The sequence below is a fragment of the Lissotriton vulgaris genome, chromosome 6 (genome assembly GCF_964263255.1).
Source record: "Lissotriton vulgaris chromosome 6, aLisVul1.2, whole genome shotgun sequence".
NCBI lineage: Eukaryota > Metazoa > Chordata > Amphibia > Caudata > Salamandridae > Lissotriton > Lissotriton vulgaris.
In genome coordinates this window covers 998,999,322-999,013,130 of record NC_141694.1, presented here as the reverse complement: position 1 = coordinate 999,013,130, position 13,809 = coordinate 998,999,322, and the positions used below count along the sequence as shown (strand labels likewise).

At 44.9% G+C, this 13,809-nt stretch overlaps 1 protein-coding gene across 1 annotated transcript in view; it reads left to right on the top strand.

Annotated features, from left to right (window-relative positions):
* The window catches only part of TBPL1 (TATA-box binding protein like 1), a 280,230-nt gene that overhangs the window by 152,515 nt on the left and 113,906 nt on the right, over positions 1–13,809 (top strand). Inside the window, exon 6 of the mRNA XM_086927040.1 lies at positions 3,978–4,041. Within this exon, the coding sequence (XP_086783166.1) occupies positions 3,978–4,041 (64 nt within the window). The remainder of the gene's footprint in view (positions 1–3,977; positions 4,042–13,809) is intronic.

Here is a 13,809-nt window from a genome sequence, read left to right as displayed (position 1 = left end):
GCTCATCGCCTTCATGGTCACTGGCTATTGACCCAGACTCTGTCCCCTCTGCTTTCAGGTTCTTCAGATCTCCGATCCACACTTAGATCCATGTGGACACGTTCCACTTGGACGCCTGCAGCACTTTTTCGCAGCTCGCCATAGAAAACGACGACAAACCCGCCACGAAAAGACACCTTTGCACCCGTCTTCCCTGGGTGAGGTAACACAAGTACTTTGGTGCTCCTGTGGTTCCTGACTCTCGAACTGTCTAGTTCTAAAGGGGTTTGCTCCAAGTCCACTCCTAAGTGTTCCTAATCTTTAAAATTCTAATCGCAACTTTCTCCATAGAAGTCAATGGTGATTGGCGGCTTTGTTTAGACACCTTACGCATCCCCCGTGGGTCTCCTGCGTCACTACCTTGGGTGGTTCCTGGTTGCCCCACCGGTTCTACAGGCCCTAGGCCTTGTCTCTGTCTGTCGTGGTTCTTATACCACTTACTTAGTATATGGTTTGTGACGCCCCTAGGGCTAATCCTATATTGTGCTAATTTACTGTGTGCTAAATAAGTTTGTTCTTTTGCCTCTAGCCTCATAAAGAAACTAGAGGGATGTGTTTAGATTAAATACATATATTTTATATATATATACCGGGTGTGGTTCTCCTTTCATTTGGTCATTCACGAGAATATAGACTGGTAAAACAAGCTGCTTTACATTCCTTCAAGACTTAGCCTGAAGGCTGCTCTCCACAGATACCACTAGGATAGCTTTCTATATAGGTTGTCTTTAAACTTACCCTCAATAAGGGTTGTTTGGACTGGTACAAGGTGCCCACTAGAAAAGTGGACAGCTTATGCCAGCCCAAATTCTCACACAGAGTACACTCAGCCAAGGAGCGTGCTCTTTTGCTGCAGGAAGCACAAGAACTTCTAAACAAAGTAGCTATAGAAATCGTACCATACAAGGAACGGTACAAGGGGATCTACTCCACCTACTTTCTCATACCAAAGGTAGACGGAACCTTACGCCCAATTCTGGATCTAAGATTCTTGAAAAGGTTCATAAAAACTCAAAGATTCAAAATGAAATCACTCCCAAGAGGTCATACCCCAACTGCAAAAGGGGGATTACATGGCAGCTATCGACTTAAAGGACGCTTACTTGCACATTCCCATCAACAGCAAACAAAAACATCTACTAAGGTTTATGATCAACAAGACTCACTACCAGTTCACAGTGCTGGCATTCGGACTCCAATCCGCACCAAGGGTTTTCACAAAATGCCTGGTAGCAGAAGCAGCACACTTAAGGAGGCAAGGGATACATATATACCCTTACCTAGACGACTGGCTGGTAAAAGCAAACTCATACAAGTGGAAACGGCACATGGAACAAGTAATACAAACATTAGCCCAACTAGGGTTTTCAATCTATTGGGGAAAATCATCAATAGAACCAGAACAAGTGAAGATATTCTTAGGTGCAGAGATCAACACCATCGAGAGCAAGGTAATTCCAAATGCAAAGAGAACACTGGCAATATATAAGGAGACACGTCTGTACCACAAGGAATAAGTGAGGACAGTGAGGACAGTCAGAAAACTGATGGGAATGATGGCGAAATGCATACATTTGGTCCCAAATATACGCTTACACATGAGGCCATTCCAAGAATGGATCCAACAACAATGGTCACAAACAGGGAGTTGGGAAGATCTAGTGGTTGTCAAGCAAGCAATACAGCACGAAATAGCGTGGTGGAACAAGAGGAACATTACACAAGGGAAACCTTTCACACTACCAACTCCAATGGTGACCATCACAACAGATGCCTCCCAGATGGGGTGGGAGCACACACAAGCACCCTCAAGGTGAGGGGATTGTGGTCACAACAGGATACGATAAAGCACATCAACTACCTGGAGCTAAAGACAGCGTTCCTAGCCTTAAAGGCCTGTCAAACAACTGTACAGACACAGGGTACTAATCCAAACGGACAAATATAACCACAATGTTCTACATCCACAAGCAAGGAGGGACACAGTCAGTTACACTATCCGTGTTGGCACAGGAAATATGGAGATGGGCAATTCCAAGTCAAATAGTCTTGCTAGCAATACACCTACCAGGGAAGGGGAATGTGGAAGCAGACCGATGTCAGCATGCCACGAATGGTCAATCAATCAACAAGAAATCCAAAAGATATTCCACAAATGGGAACTCAGCAAATAGACCTATGTGCAACACACCAAAATGCTAAATGGCAAAACTTTGCAACCAGACAACCGTGCAAATGGTCCCTAGGGAATGCACTATGGTTAAGCTGATCAGGGACATTTGCCTACGCTTTTCCACCGATACCACTGCTACACAGGGTACTAAACAAATGCAGATTCAGCAACATGACGCTAATACTCATAGCACCTCAGTGGGCCAGACAAACCTGGTTCTCACAAATCATGGAGATTGTACAAGTGCCCGCTCACAGGTTCCCCACAAGAAAGGACCTGTTAAGAATGCAAAACTGAAGATTTCTACACCCAGAGCCTGAGAGCCTCAGCCTCGCAGCATGGCTCCTGAAGACCTAGACTTTGCACACCTCCAAATGCCTGAAAGCACAAAGGCGGTGCTCAGAGAGGTAAGGACACCTACCACAAAGTGCTACTAGGCAAAGTGGAAAAGATTCTCCAAATGGTGCCTTAGGGAGAAACTACTAGGAAAAATTACCAAGAAATCAACTGTTCTTAAATACTTAACACAACTACTACAAAATAAACTAAGCTGCACATCTCTAAGTGTGCACGTAGCGATGACTGTAGCTTATTCAAGAGGAGAAACCGGGAAAAGTTTCTTCACCTCCCTAGTAGTAAAGAGATTTCTAGAAGGGGCAAAGAAAATCTCACCTCCAAACAGGACGCCGGCTCCAGCATGTAACCTCAACTTAGTGCTAAACCAATTGATGAAGGCACCATTTGAGCCTATTCATAAGGCAACACTGCACATCCTCATGCTAAAGACAGCCTTCTCAGTGGCTATCACATCGGTACGAAGAGTAAGCAAATTACTAGTGCTAACACTACAAGAGCCCTACCTACAAACACATTTCAGATTTGTCTGTCTGATGAAGAAAAAGTAGAAAGAAGAGCTGAAGATGTGGGAACTGTGGACCAGTACCAACTTTGGCTACCTTTTCTTAAAGGTATTTTTCCCCATTGACTTTAGCATGTAGCTTTCGAGGCTAGTACAGCTGAAAGCACCTCTGCACCCGGGCACCCCAGGGCCGGTTATCTTGAGCGCTTAATGCTTTCTTGAACCTTGGCCTGTACTTAACCTTAAGTCCTGAAGTCTGTGTGTCCCTGTAGTGAATGTTTCTCCCATTGATAACATTATTGCGTTTGAGGCTCATGCCTCAAATCTAACAGCAGTAGTTTCTACTGTTTCTACTGTAAAACTTGCTAACTTGTTAATTACTTGCCAGATTCCAAGGATCATTGTGTCAAAAGTTATCTAAAATTTTTATTTTTCTAACAGAAAATTTATCTCAAATTTTTTTATTGTGTGAGTCTAATTTTTGACTTGGGTGTAAAACAAGTGCTTAGCACACCGTCGGATAAGCCTAAGCTGCTCCCCAACACTACCACAAAGAGATCATTGTGGCTTATTGATTTAAGCCCTGTAATCCAAAAAGCAACCTCTGGACTTTCTACATAGTATACTTTATTTTGTACACAATGTAAAATGCCAGCTTCCTAAATTTACATTTTAGGGTTGCTAGACCGTCTTTTGCTTTGGAACATAATCACTGACCATCAAATCACTTGGTTTCCATGGGTTCAAGATATTATATTTTTAATCCTATATTTGTTTATTAAAAATAATTATGAATCTTAATGTCATTTTTTGTTTCATATTATTACTCTTGCCTAACAAGTTGTTCTATTTTAGGAAGGTATTTCAACATTTCTGTAACCTCCTCTTTTTGCCTCTTAATTTCAGTGAAGAGGAAGCCAAGTTTGGTGCTAGGCGATTAGCTCGTTGTCTCCAGAAACTGGGTTTCCAGGTAATCAGAAGTTTACATTGTATTAGGATTGTAATACATTTTAAGAATGTGATTAAGAACCTACCTAGTACACCCCACTAGCACTGCTATCCATCATCTGTGCTAACCTGTCTCTTTTGGGACGCCAGGCGCGAGCCACCTATAGCGGCTCCTTTGCTACTGTATACCCTGTTCTGTTTCTGAGGAAGTGCAGCTTGGAGGCTCCCACTGGCTGTAGCTTTCCCTTCGCAACATGGGTGGTAGATGGACAGCACCTGCTGTTAACCTACATACTCTGCTGAACACAAAGAAAGCGCTGACAGAGGTTCAGGTGAGGCGCCCACCAGCTAGACTTCAAGTTGCTGGCAGGGATGAGCTGGTTGTAAGCCTCCATCCATACCGGTGGTCCACTCCAGGGAATCCTACGGAGCCGGTGGTTGAACAGGCACAGATTCAGGCAACGATCACCTAAGGCCAAGTGGGGTTGTGATGGCCCGGTCGGAAAAAGATCTCAATCTCAAGGAAATGCTAACCAGGCTGGTGGTTATCCCTGCCAGAGATCGACCCAGACGCCCAAACCGCCTCCAGTACGACAGTGAAGCGGAGTAACCAGTGACTCGTTCCTTCCTTGAAACTCTCTTTGGGAAAACCTTCAGGCAATCAAGAGACCTGTCGAGTGACATCAAGGTGATCCGGCGAGATCTCAACACTCTGGCGGATTGCGATGCAGCCCTTGAAGTCCACGAAAATAGCCGAGAAGAAGAAGTGGAGCTCCTACAACAAGAAATCATTTGCCTCCAAGAACGGCAAATTGACCTGCAGACCATGCTGAAGATTTGGAAAAATGATTGCGGCAGAAGAACATCTGTATCGAGGGAATGCCATCGAAAGCAGAAGGCGCAGATATCATTCACTATGTCATGGACCGCTTTCTTTTCATCTTGGAGGGCCCATAGGACTTTGAGATTAAGATTGATCAGGCACATAGAGCATAGGGTTGCTTATTCCTGGGGCCACCCGTTCCTGCTTATTGTCTGCCTTGGTGAAAAACTGCATCAGCCGAAGGTCCCTGTAAGAAACCTGTTGATTCTTGGGCATAGGCGTGTCTGCTTGACAAAACCACCACATAAACTCCCCGGCTCCCTTGACCAGTCGCTGGTCATGATGGCAAATGCTCAAAACAGCATCCAAAGACACATGGCCAGATCCAGTGACAATTGTACTTGAACAGCAGGCAGCGCTGGAGTCATTGCCCGGGGAACTGGCCCAAGCTGAGGTCCTGTGAAATCGCTGGGCATGCAATAATGATTCAACTTTGAGGTGGGTGGTGGGACGGGAGTGGGGGACCTGAGGTCACAACACAAACCTATTCTCACTGTGATCCACGCATCAGTAAGTTAATCCATCAACATTGGACTCAATGCTTTCGTTTTTATTGTTGTTAAATGTTATTTGTTTCATTTAGGGAAAGTGCTGGTCTTTGACACTGGCACCTCTAGGATCAGACATGCTCTTACAGGGACTAGGCAGGAACCGCCTCTATGCTGGTTCTGTATATACTATACCAAAATGAGGTTTAGTATGCTCAGAGTCCAGAGGAACCCCAAAGGTAGGCAGAGGTAAAGTAGATGGCACCTTACTCTCTATTTCCGTTAGTGTGGGCGAACAGTAATGCTTTATCAAAGGGTAGTGTTAAGCATTTGTTGTAAACACTCGGGCAGCACATTGATGTCAAACACTCAAAGACTGAACTCAGACCAAATTGTTTGTATCAAAAATATTATTTAGTTATTTTATTTCTTAGAACCAAGCTAAGCCTGGTGCAGGTAAGTGAAATAATACTTCACAAAATCTTATGCAATGGTTAGGCTTTCCTGTTTCCAGTTTCTATTTTTGATAAATTCTGGTGGTGTTTTTTCAGTGTTTTCCAGTGATTTCAATAACTCAAAAAACAGTGCTTTTCAGTGGTTACTCATTTTCGCGCCATAAAAACCAACTGAAACTGTGGTTTACCGGTATTTATGGAACGCTTTGCTTTTATTATTGCTTGCTTTCTTCATTGATGCATGGTGTATAGACCGTGTACGTACAGTGTATATGAGGTCCAAATACATTTTTACAAGTATTGCAGTATGCCATACAATATTTCTTCAGTAAGTCTTTGTCATTCGTGCTCTCTCTTTCCTTTCCATGTAAACTCTTATTTGTGAAAAGGCCCTCTCGACAATAGCACTTTAGACTGGCAACGCCAAAGCAGCCAGTACACAATTTGCCAACTCTGGCCATTGACTTATCTTTCCGTGCCAATACTGGTGCACCTGAAGGTTGACATTCTCTGGGACAGGTTCTGCAACATATGCTTTGAACTGGGTGCACATGCCCTCAGAGGTATTAAAGCGGTAAAAAATGAAGCTGTACTTTGAAGTCTGGAGAAAATTCCACTTTACAGTAGGGATCTAACACTTGTGCAGAGTACCACAGTGAGGCTTCATTGACTTCAAACGCCATGGTTGGTGAAGGGACATTTCTATTCTAAAGGAGGAGCAAGAATCCAAGTCGGCAGAGGCCCGGACATAGTGAACACTCTCAAATTGTCTCTACGCCCACACAGCAGGAGCCACAGAAAAGCCCCTAGTTGCTGTGGTGGCTCTCAGCCTAGGCCTGCAATTAACTCAACTGAAGTAGTTGTCTCAACAGATTAAGATAATCTTACCTGCTCAGTTATGAGCTCCGAAGGGGGTGACCTGCCAAAAGTTACTGCCCAAAAACAGAAAATATGTTCTGATCGCAGACTGAGCAACAGGACAGACAAATGTAGGCTCTGAACCATACGACTGCCTGACTGACAGAGCAGAAATGTTTGCGTCCCTGTGACATGTAACCAAAAGTTCTTATTACAATAATCCCACGGAATAAACAGTAACATTGGGTTTCCCACCAGCATTTCAAATTATCGTTCTTGGTTTAACTGCCAGATCACATGGCCAGAGCTGCAGCCAGCACCAACATATTTGACTACAGAAGCAATTTCCAACATTAATGAGGAGGGGCTGTTAGACCTGGCATCATTGGCGTGGGTCCCCCTTCCTCTTTTCTCTTCCTCTCTTTTATGTTGCTGGATTTAGATGCTCTGGGCGCAGTGCCATTGTTAATCAGTGCCACAGCACGGATGCTCCGTATGTAAAGATAACTGTATGAATTAGGATAACCAGAATGCCTAGATCTGTGAGCATATTCTAATAGTGAGTTACCCTCCCTTTCACTGTCGCTACTGTGAAACAATCCTTTCTCCTAGGCCAGAATGGGCCGGTTGAGGATTGCCTTCTATCATCCTATCTGACCCCAGGAACCTGATGGGAACTTCGAGTTTGATATGTTTATGCTCTGGACATTGAGAGACACCTTTTAGTAAGGACTGTTTATATATCCCATGTTTGGAAATGCCTCTTCTGAAAACACGGTTGTTTCTGGTCTAAGCTTTGCTGTAGGCTTCGCTAGTTTGTGTATTGGCCGTCTGTTTTTGGAGCAGCTGGGTCATACCTGGCTGGAGAGAGAGATCGGTATTCAGAGCATGGGGGAGGGGTGAATCTTTGATCTGAGAAATGCCTTGCCCGGCAAGGGGAATGATTGCTCCACCTCCCACGGGGCGTCTGATAGCAGACCCCCTCATTCTGAAAGGGCAGGATGTCTCCTCATAAACCAAGTGCTCCCCGACCCCACTAAACTGATTCTGCCTGAACTGAGTGATTTGTGACTTTAGAGAACAAAGACTTTTTAGGTATAAAACACTGCGCTGGAAATTTGTCCATGGATGTCGCGACGAAACTCTGTCCGAGTGAACAGAGGAAAGGACTATGAAACTTTCGCCAAGCTTGCCGAAGAAACTACTCGAAGGCCTGAATCGAGAACACCTCCTGCAGAAGTCTCCGGGACATTAGACCTCACCTAGTCAGCCGTCTGAATTCCTGTGCGAGGAATTCTGCTTGCAGGTGAGGCCCCCGTCAAGTAATCAGGAGCCTCTAGTTCTACTGTGAGAACTGCGGACTGAACCTTTGAAACTTAAGCTGAATCCGTGTGGGTCGCTGCAGCTACGAGAGAGCTGCCGCCGCTGAGAGCCTGCCTGAATTTGAACCATTGAAACTTGCGCTGAATCTGTGTGGGCCGCTGCTGCTAAGCGAGAGCTGCCGCCACTGAGAGCCCGCCTAAAATGGAACCTGTGAAACCTTCGCTGAATCTGTGCGGGTCGCTGCAGCTAAGAGAGAGCTGCCGCCGCTGAGAGCCCGCCTGAATCTGCACATTTGAAACCTTCGCTGAACCTGTGTGGGCCGTTGCAGCTAAGAGCGAGTTGCCGCCGCTGAGTGCCCGCACCTTTGTTAACTTTGCATCACCCTTCGTCCTGTGGGCCGCCGCAGCTGAGAGAGCTACTGCCGCTGAATGCCCGCACCTGTGCCAACTTTGCATCACCCTTCGTCCTGTGGGCCGCCGCAGCTAAGAGAGAGCTGCTGCCGCTGAGTGCCCGCACCTTTGCCAACGTTGCACCACCCTTCGTCCTGTGGGCCGCCGCAGGTAAGAGAGAGCTGCTGCCGCTGAGTGCCTGCACCTTTGCCCACTTTGTCCCATTGGGATTTGTCCTGTGGGCCGGTGCAGCTAAGGAGAGCTGCTGCCGCTGAGTGCCCGCATCTTGTTCACCATTGTCGAGGAGGTTTTTTGCTATAGTCTCGTGGGCCGCCTCCGCTAAAAGACAGCTGCTGCTGCTGTGAGCCCACCACTGAGCTGCAAGGCGAGAGCCATCGCCACCACCAGCCCGGGCTGCCCCGTGCTGCTGCCGCTGAGAGCCTGCCTGTCCCCAGGTGCCTGAGTCGGTGAGAGTGTACGCTGTGGACCTCTGCAGCCCAGTCTTTTGGTCGCTGGAAGTCCGCCTGTCATCGTCTCCGCTTCTTCGAGAAGCTGCGTGCTGTGCCCCCTTTCCGCAGCAGGTATCTGGTGCGCAACGGGTAGCGTAGGCCCCGGCCTTGAACTCAGTCATTGTTACGTTCTGGTGAATACGTTATTGCCATTTTTGAGCCCTACTAGTTTACGTGCATTGTAGCTTGTTGAAACGCTTTGAGAGTTTTGAGTTAAACTGTTTGATAAAGATATTATTTTTCGGTACCTACCTGAGTTGTGTCCTTTTGTGGTGTCATTACTGCCTTGTTGTACATGGTCATAAATACTTCACACACTGCCTCTGAGATAGGCCTAACTGCTCGTGCTACGTTACCACAGTGTTGAGCAGGGTTTGTCAAAAGGGGTAGCCCACTTGCCTTGACTTAGGCAGAAGGGTCCCTGTTTGGACATTGGCACCAGCCAATGCCAACTTGAGACCCCCATTTCTAACAGGCTGCTAATGTGCAGGGTACACATAGAGGGTTGCTCAAATGGGTAACATTCAAATAACAATAAAACGCATTGTTTAGCCAACTAAGTAGACGAGGCCTGTGTATGGGGCTTGCATACAGATAACATGCCATTCTGTAATGCTTTATTTTGTCATCTATTGACAACTGTCCTAAACTACACACTTTCAAGGAAGCAAATGCGAATAACACCAGTCACACCAAAAAGGGCACATGATACAACAGGAGAGACAGCACAACTGATGCATAGGGAAATAACAAATTCTCTAAGGGGTGACTCCAATGCCCTGATCAGATACCAAAATAAATCCTAAAGTTCCACCATGAAATAAAAGTTTTGGGCTCTCAAAGGTGGGTGGGGGGGGTGGGGTACTTGGCATGACGTAAAATATGTGCTTGTCACGTCACTGTCCTCAATGGTTTGGCATGACACATCTATAACAAACATATGTCTACTCCTGTGCTGGACATACGTTCTACCTACCTAGTGACCTAACCAGATGGGAATATTCTATCCACACAGACACTCATATTTTTTTTACTACACGCATGCATATCTGTACACAAAAGCACATGCATTTACACGTTTACATTCAAATCAATTTAAGAATGCAAACCATCTATGCCAACACAATTAACCATCACATATGGTAAGACGTTATTTTACAGAACTTCGTGCAACACAAGTGAGTGACCATGCATTCCTTGATCATATCATGACAAACATTTTTAGGCCGGATATCGCTGCAATCAAAATGTACAGCTAAGGAAAATCCGAATATTTAAAGTTCTGCAAAAAACAGAAGCGATGCTGTCACGTGACTGGGGGGAAAACACAGAAGGGGTGGCCCGCGCAAACAGGATACAACTGCCAAGAGAAAACAGAGAAGGCTTGCCTTTCAAGGAATCAAATGAGCGGGCAAACCAATGCATATTGCACATAGAATGCAATTGATTATTCTAACTACCTTTGAAGCAAACAAACCATGTAATCCATGGAACATATGCACAAACCAACGGGTGGAAAAGAGACTCCCAATTTAAAAAAATCAAAGAATACTTCACAAAACACACTGTAGTCAGACAAATCTATAGAACGATTGTGAAATAAAATGTATATAGGTGGAAACTAAAGGCTGCCTATGGCTGTTTTAATCGTTACACATTTCCTTCCACAAACAACGTTAATAAATTACCAGGCTTGAGACGCTTGTTGATTGTTAAATGCAACACGATTTACACTGCAGGGCACATAGCGCTTTAAACAAGGATTTCATTCATTAGAACTGATCTGTAATTATACAGCGAACAATGTATGGAGCAGTCTCGCGCTTGCCACTGTATTCCCAACAAAAAAGGACTCGCACATGAATTAGAAAAAATAATTGAATTACCTTTGTTTTTTAGGGGCAGAGTGCTCGCTCTCTAGCTGTTTTCCATGAAAGAGTGTAGCTGCGGGGGCTCTAAGAAGAGGCGAAAGAATAACAAAGGATTGTTAAGTAAATGGTCTTTTAAAAAAACCTGCACTATTTTTAAAACTAGACAGCCCGGGGAGTCCAGGGGTATGTGACTTGTTTGGCTCTTATGTGATCATTTTACCCAGAAGCTTTTGTAAACGTCAAACTTTGGTAAGAAACACATTTTCATCATATTTCTGTGATGGAAATTTATGAAATCTTCAGGGAGCCACACGTTTTCTACCACCCTGAGTTCCCACTTAAACTCCCAATAAAAAGGGTACAGGTGTGTGGGTGGGACTAGAGATGACAACATAAAACTCCCTAAAGCGCTACTTGGAGAGATAACCAATAGATGTAGCTGTTTTAACGCCATGCTGTGGCGCCAACCATGCAAACCTATGAACCGCAGACATTTTTGAAAACTAGACACCGAGGGGAGTCCAGGGTGGTGTGCTATTCGCAAATCCGTCAAGGTTTTCTTACCCAGAATGCTCTGCAAACCTCAAACCTTGCCTGAAACAGTGCATTTTCCATACATTACTGTGATGAAAATTTACAGAATCCGCAGAAATCAACAACATTTCTAACACACAGCATAACCCCACTTGTGCCGATAAATACGCTGCCCCATTGTGTGGCTGGATCTAGTTCCCACAACGGAACCGGATCAAACCCTTCCGAGGACTGCCATTGACCTATGTTTCATAATATTTCAAGACAGAGTCTACAATGTATATGGAGCTGCTCGTTTAAGTGGACCGTTCCACTGGGGTAAATTATTTGGGAGAAGTACACTGGGAGAAGTACACCTGGGTACTGTGTAGACAAAGTGGTCACACCTACTACAAAAGTATTCCTAGACAAAGCAAACAATGCGAAACGGGCCACCCTGTTCCTTGAACGGCCCTGTAGAGGTAAATGGGTTGCTCAGTAAAATCCTGGTCCTTGACATTGCGATTCTTAGTTTCCTCAAGATAGTACATTTTTTGTTTTGTGGGTATTTTACCAAGCCTCTTAAGCATTTTATTCTTCCTCTTTCCTGGAAGAGGAATTTTACACAGATTTGCCCGGCCATAATGTATTTCCTAGCGCCTTGAGACCCTCCGGGTGAGTATTGCGCTTTATAAATGCCTTGATTGATTGATTGCTGCTGCTTACTTATAAATTTATATATTTTTCTATTGTTTATTTTTTATGTCTCACCTAGGCAGCGCTTGAGCTGTCTCGTCGAGATATGATGTATTCAGAATATGGGCATAAAGCTCCGCCCATCTTTTTAATTGGCTCCTGTCCCTGTCCTTTGTGAAGGATGGCTTTTCATTGGTGAATAGGCTTAGGAGTCCCTCCTCAGTAAAATCTGGTCTCTTCTTGTAACCGCCCATGAGGACTCACCCTGTTACATTTGCTGTTACTCCCATGGTTTTCAGTACAGCCTCAAGGCACTATTTTCTTAAAAGGCTTCAGACAGGACACACACTTGGTCCTAAGCTAGGCTGGCAGTGGTTACTTCACTCACTAGAACATCTCACATTTATATGAGACAGTCTATAAATTTCCCTCCATCTGCTCCACACAGAGTACAACCTAATCCGAAATTAATGTAATAATCCTTTTGTCACATTTCAAAGCTACTAATTGTATATATTGACATAGCTATTTGAACATACTCGCAGTACTGTCTTGCATGCAATGCATTATGGGTGGGGTGGATTTACCATATCTTCTGCTGGGTGTATTACCATATGTGACCAAAAGAGGTCCACTTTTGGCCTCATATGGTACTGCACCCTGCAACGTGGCTAGGTAGAAAAAAAAAGATGCCATTTATAATGCCAATCGCTCCAACTTTGTAGGCATGCAGTGCTGGTCCCTTGCTCACTAGGGACCTCTAGGGACAGATTGTGGTACTGCACCTAAACATGCAGTGCTGGTGCCTTGCTCAATAGGGACCTTTAGGAGCTGCTTGCCGTACTGCACCTAGACATGCAGTGCTGGTGCCTTGCTCACTAGGGAACTTTAGGAGCGGTTTACGGTACTGCACCTATACATGCAGTGCTGGTGCCTTGTTCACTAGGGACCTCTAGGAGCAGCTTGCCGCACTGCACCTAGACATGCAGTGCTGGTGCCTTGCTCACTAGGGACTTCTAGGAGCAGCTTGCGGTACTGCACTGAGACAGATAATGCAGGTTCCTGGCTCACTGCGCAAGCATTTGCAATGCACTACGTCTCACATTACTGAAATTGAGCTATTGAGGTTGCATTATTATTTGCAAAGCCGATACCTCAAACTATCAGTAATGCAGGACCTATTGCATTGCAAATGCTTGTTTTTTTATCATCAGAGGCTATAATACTTAGAAGTTCTGTGATTAGATTTGTTGTCCTTTTTTCTGATAGTAATTTTGGTTGTTACTGATTTTAACTCATTAATGTATCTAGTTTATTCTGGTTGGAGCCAGGCTATACTCGCTTTTATTAATGTGCGATTCAGCTGCTTTTGGAAAGGTTTTTTCGCTTTGTGGGATTAGTTGGATGGGGGTTTGTAAAATGTGGTCTATTGAGACTGTTTCATTGCGATTAATTCTTTGCATGCATCTCTTTTATGGTTAATGTATGTATGAGAGTAGGATCTGCTTACTATGGTTACCCCCACATTTTGCTGGTGTTTCACTGTTTTTCGACTTTAGTCTGGCTGGGGCCCTGCTATCCAGGAAAGCAACCTAGCTGCTTCCTCCCTAAATTGATTCCATGTACTATAGGTACACTCCAATTTGGTTACTGGTGTACCCTTGTGGGTCCCTAGTATATGGTACACTAGGTACTAAGGGCATAGGTACCCTAGAGGCCCAGAGGTTACCGATATCTACCTTAAATCACTGCACATTGAAACCTATCATTCACCCCTATGGCAGGCCTTATCAATCCTGAAGGCA